General features: G+C 34.1%; 2 protein-coding genes across 4 annotated transcripts in view; one reads left to right on the forward strand and one right to left on the reverse strand.

Annotated features, from left to right (window-relative positions):
* Positions 1–15,220, reverse strand: part of LOC126974202 (calcium release-activated calcium channel protein 1-like) — an 84,980-nt gene extending 69,760 nt beyond the window's left edge. The window contains exon 1 of the mRNA XM_050821652.1: positions 15,002–15,220. The gene's annotated coding sequence lies outside the window, so the exon portion shown is untranslated. The remainder of the gene's footprint in view (positions 1–15,001) is intronic.
* The window catches only part of LOC126974223 (methyl-CpG-binding domain protein 4-like), a 43,770-nt gene extending 21,455 nt beyond the window's left edge, over positions 1–22,315 (forward strand). Inside the window, exons 1-2 of one of the 3 annotated variants that reach the window (XM_050821684.1) lie at positions 6,043–6,173; positions 21,008–22,315. In XM_050821684.1, the coding sequence (XP_050677641.1) occupies positions 21,013–21,684 (672 nt within the window). In that variant the 5' untranslated portion in view covers positions 6,043–6,173; positions 21,008–21,012 and the 3' untranslated portion in view covers positions 21,685–22,315. Of the gene's footprint in view, positions 1–6,042; positions 6,174–16,743; positions 16,836–21,007 lie in introns of those variants that run through there. The other 2 variants (XM_050821685.1, XM_050821683.1) reach the window with 2 other exon arrangements.
* The last annotated feature ends 329 nt before the right edge of the window (positions 22,316–22,644 follow it).

Below are 22,644 nucleotides of genomic sequence, written 5' to 3' on the forward strand. Positions count from 1 at the left end.
AACAGAACTAAAGCCAATAATAACGTTATACCTTAAAAATTTGAAGCAGAAAGGTATAAGCGGTATACATAAAACACACATTCAATACACCGACTTCAAAATGATGGTACCCACTTAAAAATATACATTATGAAGTTTGCTTTTGTTACATCACAACTCTGGCATTTGTGGAGAAAGTAGAACTAGAAGAAAAAATTGGTTGAAATCATTTTGCTGAGGTGAAACTAAGGACGAAACCCTCACAGTGACGCAGAGAGTTGTCGTTGACTTTTTAAATATGTAAAGTTCTTTTTCTGTAGCGCTAGGATATAGACTATCAGAAGTATTGTTTCTATTGATGAGCTCCAGTTTCTTCTTCTTCTTCGCGTGTCTCTCCGACTAGCGAAGGTTGGCGGTCAGCTTTGTAGTTTCAAATGTTTGTACTTCGCGAGGCGAACTAGTTCTGCCGCACTCACGATACCAGTCCACTCTCGGATGTTGCGCAGCCAAGACTTTTTTCTGCAACTACTACGCCTCTTCTTCCGGCAACTTTTCCCATTATGATGAGTTGTAGGAGTTTGTACCTCTCGTGCCTAAGCACGTGCCCCAAATATGCGACTTTCCAGTTTATTCCAAGAAATTGGCAATCAATCAATCAATCGCGATTTCGAGACCCGGTATTCCAATACTAGACGAGGTGTTCATTTACATTGCCGGAAGGGCGGTGATACGACTAGTCATTGAAAGTTATTCCAAATTTAAAACTAACTTAGTCACTACAGAATTATTTGACAGGGAGATGTTATTTTAAACTTGGAGTAACTTTTTATTTCATTAATAAGACAACTGGAGTTTTTGTGTTGCTAATACGCAAAGCTGAGAATTGTGTAGGATTCCGTTAACTTTTCAAGTAAAGATTTGATGTTCGTCAGTAGTTAAGAAGATTTACATGGCCGGTGTATACATATCCAGATCTGGCGTCATCATCGCATTTATATAGGTATCGTCACGACTTGCTGTTAGTACACTTACGTACCGTTTGATAAAAACTCCGCCATAACGCTAAGAGGAAGTAATTGTTTGTATGTGTGGTGGTAGGCATCGGTCATTGTTAGCGACCGTTGCAAAAAACTCAACATTGTTTCGGAGAAACCCAAGTCGTAATGGACTTTAGAATTAAATTGTTTTTTATCATAATGGCGATATAGGTACATATAGCACAACCGAATTATAAAAGGAGTAAGTATTTTATTTTGAAAATTAAAGAGTTATCTCAGTTCAATTTGGTTTTTAACATCAGCACTCATTGATAATTGTCTTTATTGGATTATGCATACTTACCGATTAGTCCCATTTTTTAACTGACTTCGAAAAAGGAGGAAGTTCTCAATTCGTCAGTATGTTTTTCTTTTAGGTTTGTTACCTCAGAACTTTCTACAGGATGAACCGATTTTGATAATACTTTTTTAATTTGAAAGCTGGTGCCTCCCGTGTTGTCCCATTGCAAATTGGTCCAGATCTGACAAAGTCATCCATGAGAAAACCATAAATTATTTTTAATAATATATAATTTATTTATACATAATTTTAATTTAATTAACTCAATATCGCGCCAACCGATTTCGATGATTATTTTTTTTGGAAAGGTAATGCGCTTACGTTCATTGCTGCATTGCATTTTTTTTATTAAAATCCAGTTCTGATATTGGTACTTATCTGCGATGAGTTGAGGGAAATATCATAGGCACATATGCAACGACCATTAGCTCAATAGACTCCTATATATTTACACTTCAAATGATTCAGTTGATCAACTGAAGTGAGCGCGCGCGGAATATATATTATATATTAAAATAAATAATATATAAATATGCATTCATGATGTTAAGTGATCCCACTTGATTATCTCTCTTCCATAGCCAGATGAATCACAACACTTCCGTCACTTGGCCCACAAAAACACCTTTAACTTGAATAGGTTATTACAAAATATAATGTTCAAAACCAACAACAATTCAAAAGTGGTTCTCATGCATGTTGGATAATTAAGTCTTATTATACATATACCTTCAATATCGTGTACGTCTGTAACTTCATTGGCCTTGCTTAAGTTAAGTGGGGGAAGATTTTTTGAAAAGATAAGTCGGTTTGAAACCTTGCTCAAAAATAAATATTAAGCTAAAATTAAATTTTGTGGGATTAAAGTTCAAAGATCATTTAATTGTAAAAACTGATATTTTCTGTTAAATTTACTGTAAATTATGGACACAGATGAATAAAAATAATTTTCACAAAAATAAAGCATTGTTGAGACGAAAAGGTTCCGTGATAAGATGGAAATAATGCCTTAAAATCTTTTAAATATGTAACAAAACGAGAAACAGAGGTCGTCTCTTAAAATAGGATGTCGTATGCTGAACTAAATTTTAAAATAACAGCTGTATTTTTTACCATTTGAGTGCAATAAAGATTTATGAATAAATGTAGCTTTCTAGATGGAGGAAAATATCGTGAGAAAACCTACAGACATCAGCGATATAGAGACGAGATATTTCGTCTTCATCTACAAGAGCGGATGACGAAATACATAGAATTTTACCAGTGGGAGGCTTCTTTGCACCGGATGCCGGCTAGATTATGGGTACCACAACGGCACCTATTTCTGCCGTGAAGCAGTAATGTGTATGCATTACTGTGTTTCGATCTGAAGGGCGCCATAGCTAGTGAAATTACTGGGCAAATGATACTTGACATCTTATGTCTCAAGGTGACGAGCCCAGTTGTGTGACGCTCAAAATTTGCTCAAAAATAAAACATACATATTATGTAGAATGTGATCAAAAACGTCACAAATGTATAGTTAAAATTAGGGTTGACTAACTAGTAAAGACCTCTGTTGTAACACTCAATGCAAATAACTACTACTTATACAGTTACAAATGAATGGTACTGACATTCAAGTAATGCACCGCGAAACAATGAAAATGGCCGGAGACTTGTTTCTCGCGTAAAGTAAATATTTATTTTGTCGCAGCGTGGAAATATCAACATAAACTTGTATATAAACCACCAGTAAGTACTCGAATCACGTTTGAACAACGCACGGTGAGGTGATCGGGATTTCGCTTCCGCAATATCTCACATTTCTTGTTTACCTAGCTACTGCTCGTATGTGTGCCTTCATACATGTGACACTGTAGGTCTCTGGGTAGGTCTCTTTATACGTATAAAATAATCTATGTACAATCAACACGAGAGTAGATAACTTTGTCTTCCCGTTGAAGAAGATATTCAAACCAAGAGAATATGTGGTGAAAATTTAATTGAATCAATACAAAATAATTGAAAAAGTGCGCAGTGTATTACTTTAGATTATAAAAAAAAAAATACGGTACGATAACTTTGCGACCAATTTCCGTACCACATCCTTTAACACAGACACACGGACGTCCAGAAAGGTTAATATTGTAGAAGGGGGTGATAATTTAAATACACACAATTCTTAGAATCGCTGTATTTGGGCAATTTCCACTTTGTATTCACAATAATAATAATAATATAATAATAATAATATAATAATATAATAATAATAATCAATACTCGAACTTAGCTCTCTATGCCCTATAGACGACCAAACGACACCAAAACGAGTTAATGCAAATGTTAGTTGGCACTGTAGTTCCAAATAAGGTAGACCATCGTCATAGACCAACACATCGCTTGCACTTTTCATTGCAATAAAGATAATAACATGAAATTAATTTATATACTAGTGAAACTGTGAGATTTAAAATAAGGCAGAAAAAAAATTTTCAAAAGGCTTGCAAGATTACCAGTCCAGAACTTTTTGGGAGTTGTTTATTGAATCCATGCATGTCATTTGTTTTTACAGAAACTTAAAATGTGTAAAAGTATACTTAAAAAGGGTAACGAAATACATTTGACTATAGAATATTCAAAATTTATTTGCGTTACGTACGTTAAGTACACGAAGCCCCATCTCGTGCCACAGTTTGTGTAATAAAATGAACTTTAACTTCGTGGTCGAAACAATTTGACTGATAATTTGTACACAGAATGCCTATATATGGCGTACATTAAATGTAAACGGTTACTGTTTTTAGGCTATTTATAGCAGATAAAAAGAATGACCTTAGGAGCAGTTTTTTATGCATTGGAAACCCTGGAAACGGAGTCTCTATCGCTATAGGTCGAGAAAAACGCGGCGTCAATACCTTAGATGTGTATTTTAAACGCTCTCCTTTGAAATCGTAGTAGGATTATTGTAGTTTGGCGTCACTTATGCAGTTTGCATGCCGACTGCTTTAGTTCGACGCAGAGTTTCTTGTTTATTTCGGATTGACGTATTGACTGTTCCAATTAGTTGAGTTGCCCACGTGTCTTCTAGGTGTTTGACTACTGAATGTATCCAAATCTCGCATAATGGAGTGGTGTTGCGTTAAGTAATAGTGGAATCTTTTTCAATTGTTAAAATAGTTATCTCTGGTCAATTGTTCGTAAATTATATTCTCTCTCTTTATTTATATGTCTTATGCCAGCAGTTTACTTTGGCCAGCACTGGGTTAACCTACTCGCCCAGCAGCCGGCTGTTGGGTTTTATTGCTCGCGAACACGAGGCAAGATCATTTTGTTTTAGCAAATGAAATGTAGGGGTACTCACCTGAAATACGACACCCCGTCCTTTTTAAGTTTGGATATGCTGTTATTTGGACAGTTTTTCACTGAACACTTTGTCATTGCGTGGCGTACACAACTGAATGAAAACTCTGCCTAATAGACGCGTAGGCTAGCTATTTATTGTACATACACCTCGACATACACATCGATCGACCCTTGTCTATGACATTATGTAATGCTGAATCCGTCTGGGTTTGTGTTTATTAACATTGCTGTACATTTATCTTAAAGCCCCTAGGTACAACAGGTTTTATTACCTAAGTACCACCACAGAGAATATTTTATTAATTATACGGTTATAGTATTGTTCCAAACGTTAGCAAATCAGTGTCGCTATTTGCCAACAAGCTCCTGTTCAATGGCCGGCATCAAAATGATAACCCTCGAGAAATTGTATCGTTTCTCACAGATCGATTTATTGCAAGCACGTTGACGTAGTTGCTCTACTCTCGACTTGTCAAAAAAAGCAGTTTTCTCGGAATTAAAATAGTTTTTTTTATTAAATCGCACATACAGGTTAATTAATCTCTGAGATAAATAAAATATATTTCAACAACAATAATTATTCTGTTTAACATAGTAAATAATAACATTAAATATAATCTTGTCTGGACGTCCTTGTATGGAAAGGTGTATGTGAAAATTATCGTACCGGATTTTTTTTTATTTAAAGTATTAAGTTTAGTATTAACACACTGCGGGATTTCTCAATTAATATGAGCGTTCAATTCACTGTCTTTTAATTATTATTTATAAAAAAAAACTAAGATACGAATGGACATCGATTACACTCGTTATAATATTATTGGAAAACATCACAATTATACTGTACTTGCAATTTTAGTTTAAGACATGTTTTTTTGTCATTTATTTATTTATTTATTTACAAGTAGGTACAATAACAGATAACAAGATAAAACTATCATCTAATAACAAGTACAGCATATTTTTATGATCCTGAGATCCAATTAAAATTGTACACATCATTCACCAAATATAGTAAAAAAAAAATAAAAAATTAATAAGTGGACACAATAGTAATTACAGTATAACGAAATTTAGTTAAACATTAAATTATTTTAGATAAACTAGAAAGTTTTATAAAGAGTATTTTTAAAAATGTCTACATTTGTAAAGAATATATCAAAATCAGCACACACTTCGTTAAATTCTCTACAAATTCTCATAATCGGGTTGTTATGCGATACATTATTATTTGAGGAATTGATCGAAAATAAACATGGAATACGCAAAGTCATGGCACTGTACTTGTCACAATCAACGTAATAACGTTGATTCTTGAAGTATAAATAACACGGAAAATGAACGAAATTAATTCAAAATGCAAAAATACTTCAGAGTATTGTACGCTTCTCTCGCAACCATTTGTATTATACGTCAAAACTAGTTCTGTGGACGCTCGCGAGTGGCGCTTCAAATAGGCACAAAAAATTGCTGCCAAACTTATGGAAAACCCTGTCCAGTGGTATATACAGGTCAGTGTCCTAACTCTATTCGAAATTTCAATTTAACCTTCAGGGAATTCAAGAGCTTGGCACACGAAAACGAGTGCATCCACGTACTTGTGTACTTGATATAATGAGGCGTGCAATTTTGGATTTTCCAAACTATTTAATAGCTTGATGAGCTGCTTGCCTTACTTTTTATCACTTTCTGCTTATTCAATTATTATGTTGGAACAATTAACCTCTAATTACCTCTACTTATGAAGTAATTCTCTTAAACACTTCCATTATAACATAGCTGACCTTGTATTCACGCCACACCGTTAACTTATAAGTATTTCTGTTTGTATGTTATACAAAAATACGTCGTTATAATGCTCCGTTGCTGTACTTAATTGGAAATACCTTGGATGGATTACAGAGACGTGCATGTTTCAAGTTTATTCAATGGAGTTTTTACTTTTGTTTATATACGAATATCATCCTGATTATGAACTTCATTTAAAAAGGCGTAAAAGGCATTTATTTTCACAAAATTGATTCCTTAAGAATTCTATTTGATGTCATTTCTAATATACTAGATACTACTACCGCTTCGGATACAAACGGCGCTCTGAAAGGGAAGAAGCGACGCAAGGAACTCCCAGCATTCTTTTTTTGCGCTCTTTTCAATAAAATAAAATAAAATTTTAAATTTCAAAAGAATTAAAAAGCCATTGCTTAATGTACATATATTGTATAATATCACTTATTTAAAATTAAATTAGTTTAAAAAAAATAAAAAACGCTTTGGTTGAAAAGATAATGGTTGAAATTTAAAATGAACATCAATTCCTGCCTTATCGACGATAAATGAAAAAATTATATAAATTAACAAAAATTTTATTTTGCAAATTGATAAATGGATTAATTATATCAAATTAGTGTATTGTCATCGGTCCTCGATAAATCTGCGAAGTTTAAACGAATTCTGGCCGTTTAAAGTTCAAGGTCAAAATCGCGTCCAAATGAGTCAGTTACAAACAAACATACATACAGGTGAAGCTAATAAAGCGTGCAAAAATATGCCTAATTTCATTTCTATTACAAGTTCATAATATAATAAAACAATAAACACGCCGGGTCTATTAATAAAATCATTTTTCAAAAGAAGTTGGTAACTATAACTATGCAACCGATATAAATAGTTATTTGGTCAACAAGAGAGCAAAGTTCTCTATTACTGAATCACTAGGTACGAGTGATTCTAACTTAGAATCCTGAGGCATGTGCAGGATTCAGATGCACAAGATGTTTTGTTAATTTAACTCTGTTGGTGTAGACTGATTTGGCAATAGTACAAACTTCAGTGGTTTTATTTGCATGGAAATTCAGAAACGACTTAACCGACTGGAAATCCTTAATCACTAGTGTATTGTGGCAAGCTTCGCGTGATGTTTGCTTTTTTTTCTATCTCCATAGGGTAACAAACATAAACGTTAAATTAATTGCAACGTCGCCCGTTACAAGCCTTGTGATAGGGTGGACTAGCGGCTATACAATTGGCAGTAAATAACACTTGAAAACATTGTGTTTACTTGTATATGAGAAAATATAGTACATAATGACACCGCACATCAAAAGTAAAAGTTATACTCTTTTACTAATTTACAAATTCAAATGCAGTGCATCATAGACAAGTACTTCGCAAATTAAATGTCTGTTTGTGCGCCTGTTGTTTCTTGGCAATGTCTCTTCGAGTGAAAGATTTATCGTTGTTAGTTAAGTCTGGTTTTCAAATCAAATCAAATTAAATATTATGAATTTCATTTGTTTTATTATAAAAATTGAGTCAATTGTTTTCGATTATCGCATTCTTTGTATGTTTATTCAAAGATCTTACCGTAAAGGAAAATACTGAAAGGAAACTTTCACAAAACTGTTAAAAATTCAAAGTTGAAGTAATTGACTATACTGGACTAGCGTGAGGTGGAAGAACTAGCACTGGACCAGCATGGTCGACGAAGGCCAAATTACCCTAATACAGGTTTAGCTGTGTGAGCGTTGCCAAGAATTGAATCAGAGATGATGGTTAGAATGAGTCGGACTCGTAGTGATCTTAAAATATTGTTTTCATAAACTAATCTACAACTAATAGAATACGTGACCATCATTCTATGTCAGCTAATTAGTGATTGATTCTATGAGAGGTGAAAGGCCACTGATGGTTCGAGAAAAACTAATACGAAAATAAATTCGTTCCTAATCAATACGTCGGAAAATAATACAACTAGAGTTGTAGGTAGGTAGTAAAGTTCAAGGCTTATACAATCGTAAATAACATTAGTGTTGATGTACTTACCTGCCTACATACATGTGAGTTGAGGTGAGATATTGCCGACTACTGTGTATTGATATAATAATTGGGTTGTAATGTTTAAAATAAAGCTATTAGGATCATTTCCCCATGCAGAGATCGAATGCATTGAATGCGCTGACGAACTTGCAAGAATTGATGCTAAAAGCATTTAATTTGGCCCTGAATCCATGTGTGTGTACCAAGGAGTCTTGCTAAATAAACCCTTGATACATCATGTTCACAAGAGTATAACTCTGAAGCAACACTCCAGGTCCAACCCATTCCAAAACCCTTATTCAAGGCTTAAACAAAAAGGCTGTGCACGAGGTACCTACTCGGGTTACGTAGGTAAAACTATCGCATTCTAACCAGGACACTAACGGTGCACTGCAGATTTAACAAACACCACTCAATCATAGGCCTCAGAGATTGCAGAACGTGTAGATTCTGTAATAGTGCAGATAAAACCCTGTTCCTCTGTCCCCTGCACATCCTAAATGTGGTCCTTTAACAAACGTAGCATCTCTTTGGGGAGACCATTTCTTCAATCACTTAAAATATTATATCAGCTCTGTACAAAATATGTTATTAGATTCATGGCAAGAATCAATCTTAGCAGTGAGCTGTTGTTAACAGTGACTGTCACAATAGATTACAATAGTCGCAGTGACACAGGTTTGCACTGAACTGAACTGTACAGTTCAAAGGCCGCTTTACAAACCGTAACCATAACATGTCACCATTCCAACCATAGACTTACAGAATACTAGAAGAAAATCTCAAACGAAGATACAGCAAGAAAGAAAAGGTAAGCGAATCTATTGTTACTGCAACCGATTTTGATTTACAAGTCGTAAACAGTCAGTCACGCATGGAATTAGCTTCTTAATATTATGTATATTCAACTAGCTCAAACAGACATTGATCATAGTTGGTCAAAGTTTTATGCATTTTTTGCATGTTACCTTATATATATAATATACTTATTACGTATTTTAATAGCCCGGTACACAAACATTTTACTAATACCAAGCGTATGGATAGGTTTAAAAATTGCATTTGGCTCCATACCTCCTTTGTGTAGTGCAATCACAGCGATTCGGTCTTTATCACCCCACTCCATTTTGGCGCCAAAATGAGAAAACTAAATGAGCTATCATATAAATATGACAGATTCCAAATTCAAATGTAATATTTTGTTGATTTTTAGGTATCTATGTGTACTTAACATATATATTTCTTCTTGTAACATAATAGTTATAACATAGTTATCAGTTAATAAACCATGAATATCAAACCGAATCGAAATATTTGAAATAAACTTTCAATCATGCTTTTACAAGCAATCATTACAGCTAATTCGGCAGATATGTGTTCTTAGAATATGCTGTATTGCTTCAATCAACTTAACTTTTTTATTTGGTTTGCTTTGAATCGATTGTAATGAAATAAACACAAAATGTGAATAGGACGCTACCACAATGCCTACACCAGTGAAAAACACATTCAATTCCGTCAACACTTTTCTCAGCTTTGCGTGCACACGTGTACGATTTTTTTATAAGTTTAGATTTTCTATCGTAAATGACGACAAAAGATGAGACATGCTGTTTAATTTTAATTTTTTGGGTGATTAATTATAAAAATAGTTGTCCTAATAACAATAGTCCATTTTATTAATAGAGTGACAGCACGTCCCTAATTTTACTTGATGGAAAGATCACGAGGATGTATTATGTGGAGTCAGAATATATACGTAATTCCACAGCTTAGGACATTCATATGATGAATCTAGAATCAAAAAGGTTCGTTCCTTTAAAGAGGATATATGTAGCCGCCCTTTCCGCATATAGTTGTCAGATGGTGAAGGAGTTATTAGCCAGCTTTGAGCTTGATATAAACGTGTATTTAGTAGCTGTCTTGCTGTAAAGTACCAGTAACCCAATCTTGGAAAGAATACCCAGCTTCTAAGTGGCAATTTTTATTGTTTTTAACTCAATAATGTAACCAAATTGAGGTCAGACGTCAAAATAGGAGATCAAGAAAATTGATTTAAATATTTCGTCAAAACGATTTAAATTCTTTAGGCTTCGTTACGATCAAAATTAAATCTTTCACTAAATATTTTGCATCTAATAAAAGTAATGATACTTAAGTTACATATAAAAGATATGAGCACGTAAAATATAGTCATTTTATTTAACGACATGCAAGTTAATGATGTAATAATAGGTAATGGTCGACGAACGTCAGTTTTTATCATACTTAATTAAAACGAATGCCTTTTTCATCATGATTATGCGTATCTGCAACTCACACTTGGCTGTTTTGACAGAGTAGCATAATGCGCTGAGGTGAAGTTAGGAAGAGAGAATGGATGGAAATAGTTTGCACAAAAGTGCTATTTCAAAATGAGCCAGTTCTTTGTAAGTTCACCTTAAATTTTATCAAAATACGACGGAAAACCTCTGACTACTGTTTCTTTGATATTCTTAGTACTTTTGGTGTAGACTTACATAATTATTGAGTAGTTATTGGCAATATAGTCAAACATTTTTGTGCGACTTCAAACCAAAGAACATTTCTTTTTGGAAATATGGTCTTTCGCCTAAAACAGTTTGGGAATTCCTGACCTAGCCCGACATCCATTAACGATGGAATTTTTGAGATAGCTTGACGTATACGAGTATACCACAATCAAATGGATGCATTGAAAATAGGGCTTAATATTAGTACCAAGAATAAGAGATCTTGCATTAAAGGATTGAGAGCGAATGAAAGAAGCGAGGCATGTATGTCTATAAGACCCTATAAATCTTTGACTATAAACATGCGCGGCATGAGCGATAGATTGTACTGTTACAGTGGTACAATTATATTAGTTCATTCACTAGTTGTATGCATACACAGTATATGGTATTTTATTTATTTATTAATAAATTAACCTTATAACTAAGCATAATAATTTTAAGTGTAACATTGAAATTACCACTTGTGAATCTAAATTTAAAAAAATTGTAAAACTGTTGACCCTAAAGGCCATCCCTCAAAGAGTTAGCTGCTCTATGTTTTTGAACTCAAAGTTCGTTCAAAAGTTGCAAGAGGCTTACATACATCCATACAAACACACACACACACATGCATGCATGCATACATACATACAAATGTATGATCACCATCGCGGGAATAGTCATAATTGCAAGTGGATTTCTGAAATCTTTGCAGGTTCGTTTTACCCCTGATACGCTCACGTCCCGCGCGCCCACAACCTGTATCATTTTTTAAGATTTTAGGATGGTGTTATCAATCTGACTGACTATTTAACTATTGTATCGATAGTTCCAGTCTACAGACCTATAAAATTATAACTAGATACCTCACTACCTAATAACAATAGATTTATTATTACGGCTTATTAACTATTAGATGTTTGTGTGTGTGCCACCTTAACACACAATGACATCTACTAACATACGCTTCGTGTTTTTTTTACATTGAAATTAAAAAAATACAATGTACAAATGTGATAATATGTGATTCCAGTGTTTTTCTTATTTCTGTTAGTATTGTTGTTACAAAGTTTTACTACGCAATCCGGCATTTTAGTTTCAATTACTAGCAAAGTGGCACGTCAACGTAACGCATTCTTCTAGTTTGGCTGGAATACGCCCAATTGGGCGTAATATTACGCTCGCGACACTTTGCGACTACGCCTACGGTGTCCAGTTGGAGCACAGCGGAGACCAATTCTTAATCTAAGACGTGGAGCTTATCATTTTAAATGAGTAGGCTACGAAACTAAACCTATTGATGAGCGCTACGGTCTCATTTTTAAAAACTTGTTTGTTAAATGTTGTCATAGGAAATTAGGAGTCTGGTAATGTGACCATAATTTGATAGTCTAGTAATAATCGACTGGTAATTGCTACAACACTTGTACTAACTGAACTAATAAAATAATTCAATTAAATGAACAATCTAAACAATTTGTTATTTTTTAAAGTGATAAATGAAGTTTTATTATTTATAACGAGCCTGTTTTGTTATATATATACAGTAGGTATGTATTCAGAACATACAGTATTTGTTATATATAATGGTCGTAACAGTTTGGTCGCGTCAATCAATTTCAAACTAACAAAGCAACAAAGTTGAAAGTATAAAAGAAATTAAAACAACAATCTCTCCTGTCTTAGATTCTTATAATAATATTAATATTATTCCTGTATTTACATACAAATTATTGGACATTGGCACAAAAATAATGTTAATTATTTATTTCCATTACAATTAAATTCATGAGATATAAGTACAGTTTTTCATTCTTTTTTTAAGTCCATGGAAAGCTAATATGTACAGGAGTGCTATTCGATAGAAACCCTAAAAAACTAATAATTAATATAACAAATATTAATTAAAATACATTCCTACTGAACTGGCTGAAAACCCAAGAGCTGGCAGCTATTTCGGTCAACGGATCAGTCTAGCTCTACAACGTGGAAATGCTGCCAGTATTCTTGGTACACTTCCCCGTAATGATAGTTCTAATTTAATGTCATCATAGTATTGTAAATACAGTTATAAGATTTGTTTTGTTTGAAGAAAGAGAATATTATATTTAGTTATTTATTCAGTATTCCTAAGTGGTAACCCAAGATACCCATCTTATACTACTTCTTATCTTGATTATTTAAGTGCAGTGATCGCCAGAAAATGAAAACGGACAAAAATTCAAGAACAGAACATATTATATTGATTGTTTTCATATAAAACACAGCCTGAACAATGTTATATTATCTTCTTCGAATAATTCTAGTCATGAAACTTTTTTTTGTATATTTTCCATTCTCAACTTAGAATATAATATAATATTACTCTTTCTTTCAATACAAAACGCTACTTGATATTGAAAATAAAAAATGATTAAATACAAAGTATTTGTGTTGTTTCTATCGCAAAAGTACAAAACGATTTTCGGAGATCCAAATGGCTACCAGTTCCTAACTCACAACAGTATGTCAGATTTCTAGTGATCTTGATTTGAACAATTTTTTTCCGTTTAAGTATCGTTTTATTTATAGTATACAGTTGCAAAGAGTCATTGAAGAAGATTTAATTTCTTTATAATTTTTCAAGCCGTCTGCGAACATTGAACATTTGGTAGATGTTACTCGGTTCAAAATATCATAAAGATACTAAAAGTACTGGGCCAAGATGTGAACCCTGTTTAACTTCTGATGTAGGAAAAAAGAACAACGAAATAAAACCGTTTCGAGGTATTTTCTGTATATGTGTGTACATATTATATATATTTTTAATATCTTCGCACGTATCGTATTAGTGTTCATCTTGTGTGTGTTCAACGATAGTTTTTTGTAAATGTTTAATGAATCTGGATTTTGCTGAAGATGAATTTTTGGGAGCGGTAAACTGATCTTGGGGAGTAGATCTGGGAAATCGAGCTTTTCGTTGCTAAGTTTTTAGTTTCGATGTTTTCTACGTGTTACTCTGTTCGCATTTCATCTTTATTTCCTCAGCTTTCACTGTTTTGTATTACTGACCTTTTCTATGTAACAGCAAACACATTAACACAGAAAAGATCTCCCTCTCCCAGGTTCAATTACATATTACGCCAACTTAACATAGCACTTAGCTTAATGTTTTAATAGTACATTATTATGTTTAACGGATTGTATGATGGTCTATATTTACAATCAGTAGGTGGCGTTGCACTCTTATTCTAGGAAATAATACGCATAAGTCTATAAGATTTTTTACAAGGCTTTCCCATATATCAGGGATAGATTATTCCAAACCATCACTAGTTTATTTCATTTAATATTATTTCAGGAACGTTCGAAATCGGTCGGTACCGCGTAATTAAAAAATCACAGTAAAAATCAAATATACAAATATATATAATAAATACCTTTTTTTTTAAATATAGACCTAAATTAATTCGCCCTTGGAACTTTAAACATTGATATTAGGTATTTTTTTAAATGAACCAAAATTCCAGGGAGGGAGTGGTGTTCAATGATTCCGATACAAATTCATGCATTATATTATTATCTTGGTGATTCTGGTTGGGGTACGAAGCTGAACTAATACATAATAAAGTTGCATTTTCAATTGTCCTTGTTATGTGTGCAAATTATCAGGGAAATCTGACGTTTTCAAAAGGTTGAAAGACGCGTTCAAATATTCCGTTACAAACATAAAAATTTATTATTCAGTCCATCGCATACTCCAGACATTTCAAAATTCCAAATCTCAAAAAGGCTAAGTACAATATATTATTTAGCGTACTAAGCCCATTTTACGTTCATATATTCCCTTAAGAGCCATAAGGGAACAACATAAATACCCTTTATTAATATAACTTTATAAGCCTAGTCCGTATGTTTACAAAGATTTTATTTTCTAAACAATATGACGTCTGTAAATTAAACTGATTTATAAGTACTATAGTCTTCTAAATAGCTGCGTTGACAACGATAAAGAACATATTGTTAGTTACCTTATTTCTCTGGCACATCCATAGATAGAGCACTTGACACTAGGAATAATTGATTGAGTCCGTTAGAACTTCACTACAGCTAAAACTGACTCGAACAAGACGCCGTCGAGTACTGTTTGTAAACTGTATTGAATGTCGTCTGTTCGTAACACATATCGTTATAATGTTTACGCGATTTTTATCGTTCCGACTACACTGCCTAGAGCACGTGCAAACGCCACGCCGTGACGAGTTGATTTAAATCATCGCGGAGGTTATGACTTATGGCGGAAGAAAAGCGGATATTAACATTCTGTGTGCACGGTTACTTTCAAATTGTCCATTAAGACTACGCTGCCTTGTCATTTGCATATTTAAAAGATATAAGCTGATAACATTATGTAGTCTCAATTAATTTATATTTTTTTTTTATTCAAAAGAAGGCAAAAGGGTCATGTTATGGGAAGTGAAAAAGTAATCGCCCTTGGACATCCGCTATACGAGAGGTCAAGTCAACTCTTGACCTCTCGTATATCGCCTTTTACTGAGCAATGCACTGTTTCATGATTCAACTAGTAAAAAGTTAATATTGAAGGCCTCCACTTGTCTCCTACCTATAAACTGCACCCTCGTTAGGAATTGCTCCACAAAAATGGACCCGAACGTCTCCATTTGCGTCTACCATTACTATTCAGCTAATGAAAAGGTAATGTTGAAGCCTTCGTTACACAATGGGTTCACCTTATAAATGCAAATTATTGTAATATTAATCATTGTTTTGTCTACCACCTTACACCTGACAGTTGCCAATACATCTGTTTTATGTTATCATCGCATTCATTTCATTGATATAAACGCGATTTGTTTAAATGTGCCATCGACGACTGGAAATATGTATGTGAGTTTTTTTATGGAAGAGAGACATTCTCCTGCAATACCAGATGAATCACAAGAGCATTAACCATTTTTTTTATGATAATAAGGGACGAGACGAGCAGGACATTCAGCTAATGGTAATTGATACGCCCTGCCCATTACAATGCAGTGCCGCTCAGGATTCTAGAAAAACCCAAAAATTCTGAGTGGCACTACAATTGCGCTCGTCACCTTGAGACATATGATGTTAAGTATCATTTGCCCAGTAATTTCACTAGCTACGGCGCCCTTCAGTCCGAAATACTGTAATGTTTACACATTACTGCTTCACGGCAGAAATAGGTGCCGTTGTGGTACCCATAATCTAGCCGGCATCCTGTGCAAAGGAGCCTCCCATTGGTAATCTAGCCGGCATCCTGTGCAATGGATCCTCCCACTGGTAATCTAGCCGGCATCCATGTCGTATTGTCCTGGAAATACCGCAAAAGGAAGCTCTTTCCACAGCTTGGTCGTAAGTTTCTTGAAAAAGGCACTATGGAGGAATGCCACTCATCTAGATGGTGGAAATGATATCCAAATTTGTGGCGTGTTGTGCGAAGGTGGAATTCCGCGACAGGAATCCAGGTCAAACAACTCTTCGGAACACTTCCCATGATAAATGCGGTAGAAGACATACAATGAAGCGACGTCCCTGCGCAACGCCAAGTTATCTAGCCATTCACAGAGCACTGGGTCCCCGACAATATGAGCAGCTCTGCGTTGCATGCGGTCAAATGCTTCGAGCTGCTTCTGGGGTGCACCAGACTAGAGATGACAGCAATACTCTATATGTGGCCGGACCTGCGCTTTGTAGAGCGCTAGAATGTGGGCAGGCTTGAAGTATTGCCATGCTCTATTTATGACGCCAAGCTTCTTCAAACCCAGTTGAATTGAATTGGAATTCTATGGAGTTCCAGAGAGCACAGGCATCAATCATCAGGTAATGCCCAAGATCTTATGTACTACTAATAAAAAAAATCTTTGAAAATGTACAAATTTACAAAATAGATTACAATAAAAACGATTACTATTAACACATTGCATTATTTAAGGTATGCACAACATTACAACAACTAACAGGAATGCGAATAACAATTTATAAACACTTAATTTACTACAAACAGAAACTTATAATCTATATCTAAATTATCTTATATATCTTTTTATTATTACATTCCTACACCCAAGAATATATTTTATGGCTTTCAAGTAGGCTGCAAGCTCTTCACTGACACTTGACATGCCGACATAATCGAGTACCGTGTCTAAAAAGTTGATCATAATAATAATAGTTAAGAGCTAGCAACGTTAGGAAAACAAGACTTTAAGATAGGCCAGTTTTTAGATATGCTATGGCTCTTACTCTCCCGGATCTAACGATGGGGATTTAACTATGGGGCTGGGCAGGGATGCGGTAGGACCTTCCTGTGTTCTGTGGGACAGACCGGAACGGGCGTTGCCGCTCTCTTATATTTAGATTTTAGTGTAACTAACGACTCAAACGAGATACCGCAGTGATTCTTTCGTGTGTTCATATATTTTATCTAGATTATAGACCCATCAATTTGAATAACATGTATATTTATTAGACATTAATGATATATGTATAATTGATAACCGGACTAGGTATAAACGACTTAAAACGACCGAATTATATTTAGAACAGCCAATGGGAATGCCGAATAGGTTATTGAAAGCTATATTTTATCATGTTTGTGCCTTGTGTCTTCTCAAATCAGGGTTGACAAGTCTTAATAGCCATCCTGGAATAAGGATGGTCTCATAACTAGCACATAGACCTTTGTGACCAATTTTCTATCAACAACCCACAATAATTGACATTTACTGAACATTTTTGTCGTTGTGTTTTTGTGTTATGTATGTTTGTATGTTACTATCCGAATTCTCTTGTGTTTCGTATATTACATCTAATAGCTTTTTTAACACACCCTTGAAACATCGTTAAGATAATTATAACATTTATAGTATTGTTTTACTTTAATTAATGAATAATTATGACTCTGAGTTGTTTCCAACAAATAAATAAAATCGAAAATCTAGACTAATAAATAGAAATTCGTTTTTTACTTCGGTTATACTGCGACATTTACTGAACCGATCAGAATAATACTTATATCATAAGATGCAGCGTGTTTCGGAGAATTTCGGAGAAAGAAAGAGGTTTTAGTACATGATATGTTGGTGATTACTTATTTATTACCTACTAGCTGACCCGACAGACGTTGTTCTGTATATAATAAATAAGATATTTTTTTTTAAGAATTTGTCAATAATATATCATAACATCAAGAATTACTTCGTAAAATATGCACTCTGCTGTCGTAATGAAATTGTTTCACAGAACTGTCAAACCGTGCGTCGATAAATTCTCTCATAGAAATTATGTATGGACTCATCAAAGGAAATACAAATTTGTTGTTTTTATTTAATTCCGAGCATTTTCCTATTTATTTTGGACTTCCACAAATAATTCAAGACCAAAATTAGCCAAATCGGTCCAGCCGTTCTCGAGTTTTAGCGAGACTAACGAACAGCAATTCATTTTTATATATATAGATTACCTATTTATTTTACTTAGAAACATCTACATATTCGCAATACAAATTATTCAGTCAATGACATTACATGCTATGGGAGGGCGCGGGGCAGGTACTTACTTAATTGATATGGCAAACAAACTTTGCCGGGTCACCACTTGTAAAAGATATATGACTATTGCAAAATAGTTTCTATGTTTCTACTTATTAACTAATAAGTATATCATGTTCTATTCAAGAACAAAGAAACATTATGCTTATTAGAAGCTTATTGTTCTACATATTACTTAGTTAAAAACGATCCGTCACGTTTGCTAAAAGGTTTGTCGGGGTCAGTCTCGGTATTTCCGACGAAACGACTTATAAGGGTTGCTTTACACGCGTGCTGACTTTGTTATACCACAGAGAAGAGATGGATAATTTCGTATTGTAAGACGTACCAGGCATCAACTGTATATCGAATAGGATTTAATTTATATTCAAACTCAGAAGTTAGAAACACTATGGTAAGTAATTGTAATATTATATTGCCAATGAATAAATGAACGTTTCATTTCATAGCTTTATATTTCTTATTTTAAATTATAGGCATCGACATTATTTTACAAATAGAAAAAAAAAAATCATTTACAATTGATTCCGCTAATAGTTGACAATATAATATATATATATACTTGGGGTCGGCCTTCCTTGTACTTTTTTTTCATTCGGCACGGTTTTGCGCCATGTTAGCTATTATTAAATGAGATTATTTTAAGTCTTTTTCGACCGTCGTCAACGAGGTGGCTGGTGGTCTTCCACGCGTACGCTTCGTTTTTAGTCTAGGGCATGCTTCTCCATATCGGCGCCATTGAACAACCTTTTTTTTATTAAAAAGACCGCAAAAAAAAAATGCTGGGAGAGTTACTTGCGCCGCTTTTTCTCTCTCAGAGCGCCATTTGTTTCCGAAGCGGTAGTAGTATCTAGTATATTAGAAATGACATCGAAAAGAATTCTAAAGGAATCAATTTTGAGAAAATAAATGCCTTTTATGCCTCTAAGCGTTTCTCTTTGACCTTGTCGACTATTGGGAGAACTTTAAAACTTCCTCTTAAACGTGTCTGCAGAATACTTCATGAAAGATTTTCGTCAATGCACTCTAACAAGACCAGGCGAATTATAGCAGTGTTACCGATCATTTCATAAAGATACAGGGGAAGTTCGTAGTCCTTTTGTAGAATACTGAACATTTTACTGTGACGATGCTGTAACTCGGCGGCAGAGAGCAGGGAATATCTACCCTAGATGGTAGTAGTAGGTTTAGAAACAACACTCCCTTATTAACGATCATCATGTTCACGAAGCATCCTTACACAAACAATGAATTAAAGCTCTGAAGGTTGATGCATCCAATATACGATAAATTATATTAATACATTAAATTCTTTATTACTTTTTATGAAATGATTGATATTATTTAAATTCATATATTGGATGCAGCACCTTACAAACTAATTTGTTTTATATATTAAAGTCATTGTAAAATATTGTATTAGATTAAAAGAGTGGCCGTTGAGTCTCTTGAATGTTCCTCTCACGACCTCAACTTTTTCCGAACATATTATAGTAATTTCAGTAATTTAAAAGAGATATTTATATTGACGATTCAAAACCACTTAATTTAAGCCTTATTGAATAAAGTTTATTTTACTTTGACTATTACTCATCACCTCACGCTTACAGTCGTGAGAGGCGCGAATTCAAGCTCGTGCGTATTAATATTAGTGTGGAAGGGTTATGTTCAATGCCCAGATTTTTGGATTGTGCGTGTATGGGTGCCCTTAGAGGCTGCATACCAAATATGTGAATTAGTATATCGTATAGAGGCATAAGGTGTGTACCTACATGTAGACCGTACAGGGTCATTTTTGTGATTCAGGGTCTGGCTTGAATAAGATAAAATGTACATAGACCAGAGATTATAGACCAGTTATGCAATATTGTACTAATATCTAATATACCAGCTGTTATAAGCCTAAGATCCCATTGAGGGGGTAAAAAATTGGCCGCAGTTACCTCCTAATTAATTTTGGTATAATTTAGTTTCTAATATAAATTGCAACTATATGTTTTTGTACTCAATTTTACGTCGCTATCGCCAATACATTTTATATTCCCTGAACGTTAATTTAAAATTAGTAATATCAATAAAAACATATACATACATATTTTACGTTTTAACTTTAAGAAATACGATGGTGCACCACATTCCGCAGTCTATGTTAAAGTAGGCGATACTGTTAGCTTAACTATAACAGTTAATATGATGCAACCCACTCTAACCGCTTGTTGCAGTAAGCATCTTTAAAGTAAATGCTTCATGCTATCTTTGACTGTCAAAATTTAATGAAACATTAACTTAAAGGATGCTTTCTGCAACTAGCGTTAAGTCATATAAAGTCATGACTTCTTTTTAACAAAATTAAATTCTTAAAAATGTCAATCAAATAACTACCACACTAATATACATCGATAATCTTTGATGTTTATAAAATGATACCAATTTTTATTTCAGGTAAAATGTTGGGAGAATCAGATTGCATCAGTAGATTTTTCGAGAACGATGACAGTGTGAGTCCAACAGCCAACATGAGCCAGACATCCATAGATTCAGGGTTGGATGACCTCAGCCTATCACAGCTCACAATCCATGACCCTGAACCGCTGAATGTACCACCATTCTATAACATCACCCCACGGGAGATTCCAACATCGCCACATGCTGTTTTGGAAGAAGAATTTACCCGGAATCCATGGGCTATGCTTGTAGCCACTATTTTCTTGACAAAAACATCCGGAAAAGCTGCGAAGCCGTACATGAAAGCCTTCTTTGATGATTATCCAACGCCTTATTGTGTTTTGGACAGTTCGCCTGATTCCTTGGAGAGATATTTTGAAAATTTAGGTCTCAGAAAGCGTGGATGCATTATATGGAAGTTGACCTATCAGTTTGTGTCATGTAAATGGCGGCGGGCTAGCGACTTGTATGGTATCGGAAAGTACGGCGAAGATGCGTACAGGATATTCTGCCTCGGTCACACCGACTTGGACCCTGATGATAGGTACCTAAAGTTGTATTTAGATTGGCTTAGATGTAACACGGATTTTATGGAGACCAACGGCGCGATAGACAGTGAATATGTAATGGACGATCTTGTTGCTAAGTATTACGAGATAACATTAAGAAATTAGGTACATGTTCTTGATCGAATTTCCAAGTAGTATTGGTCGCACAGGTTTGTGGAGGTGATTAGGGTATTTTTCTAAAACTAGACATGGCTTGCAAGAAAGAAAGAAATTTGTTGTTAATTATTGCTCTGCAAGGCGCATTAGTGTTAACTTGTGGTGGTTCGAAAATAACAATTTAATGTATATAATTTAATGTATAAATAAGTTATACATGTAAAAGTAAAAAATAATTTGAAATAATATAGAGTTTGGTATAAAAGATGTAGCTAAACCAGTTTTTTAGTCTCAAAACAGGGTCAAAAGACCTCAAAAATAAAATAATTAAGTTTAATTACTTATATATCTAGTGTGTGTATCGATATTTTTCATCTTGGTGATAATATAAGGGTTGGGGATACAAGACCAAAATTATGAAAATATTGTATTGTCATTGGTCCTTCACGTGTGTAAATTTACAAGAATTTTATTTTATGTTCGAAGATTCTGTTACATAGACAGGTCAAGCTACTCTCAGATAATAAAAATTAAAAATATGCCACTCTCTCGTAACAATAAGATCTATTAGACAATTTGTGTCCAGTCATGTTATATTATTGTTTAAATAAATTAAATGTCTATGATATCACATGTAAACAATACCTGTAATATTGTTTGTAGAGTTCCTTACCAAAAGGGCTGTCCACAGTGTTTTGACAGCACTCTGTTTATCACACTATTGCCGCTTTAACAGAAAATAATAAATACTAATTAAGCTTATTACAAAATGGTACGGAACCCTTCGCCTGCAAGTAAGTCTCGTACGTGACCGGTGTTTTTATGAACAATGTGTAGTCACAATTTACACATTTAAGCATTTTCTGGGACCACTGCACCAATATGCACCAAAATGTAGTTGGGAACAGCCTTTCTTTAAAGGCATTTATTTTCTAAAATTAATTGTTTGAATTTTTTTAATTTTTAAAT

Source organism: Leptidea sinapis, chromosome 31, assembly GCF_905404315.1.
Source record: "Leptidea sinapis chromosome 31, ilLepSina1.1, whole genome shotgun sequence".
NCBI classification, from domain to species: domain Eukaryota; kingdom Metazoa; phylum Arthropoda; class Insecta; order Lepidoptera; family Pieridae; genus Leptidea; species Leptidea sinapis.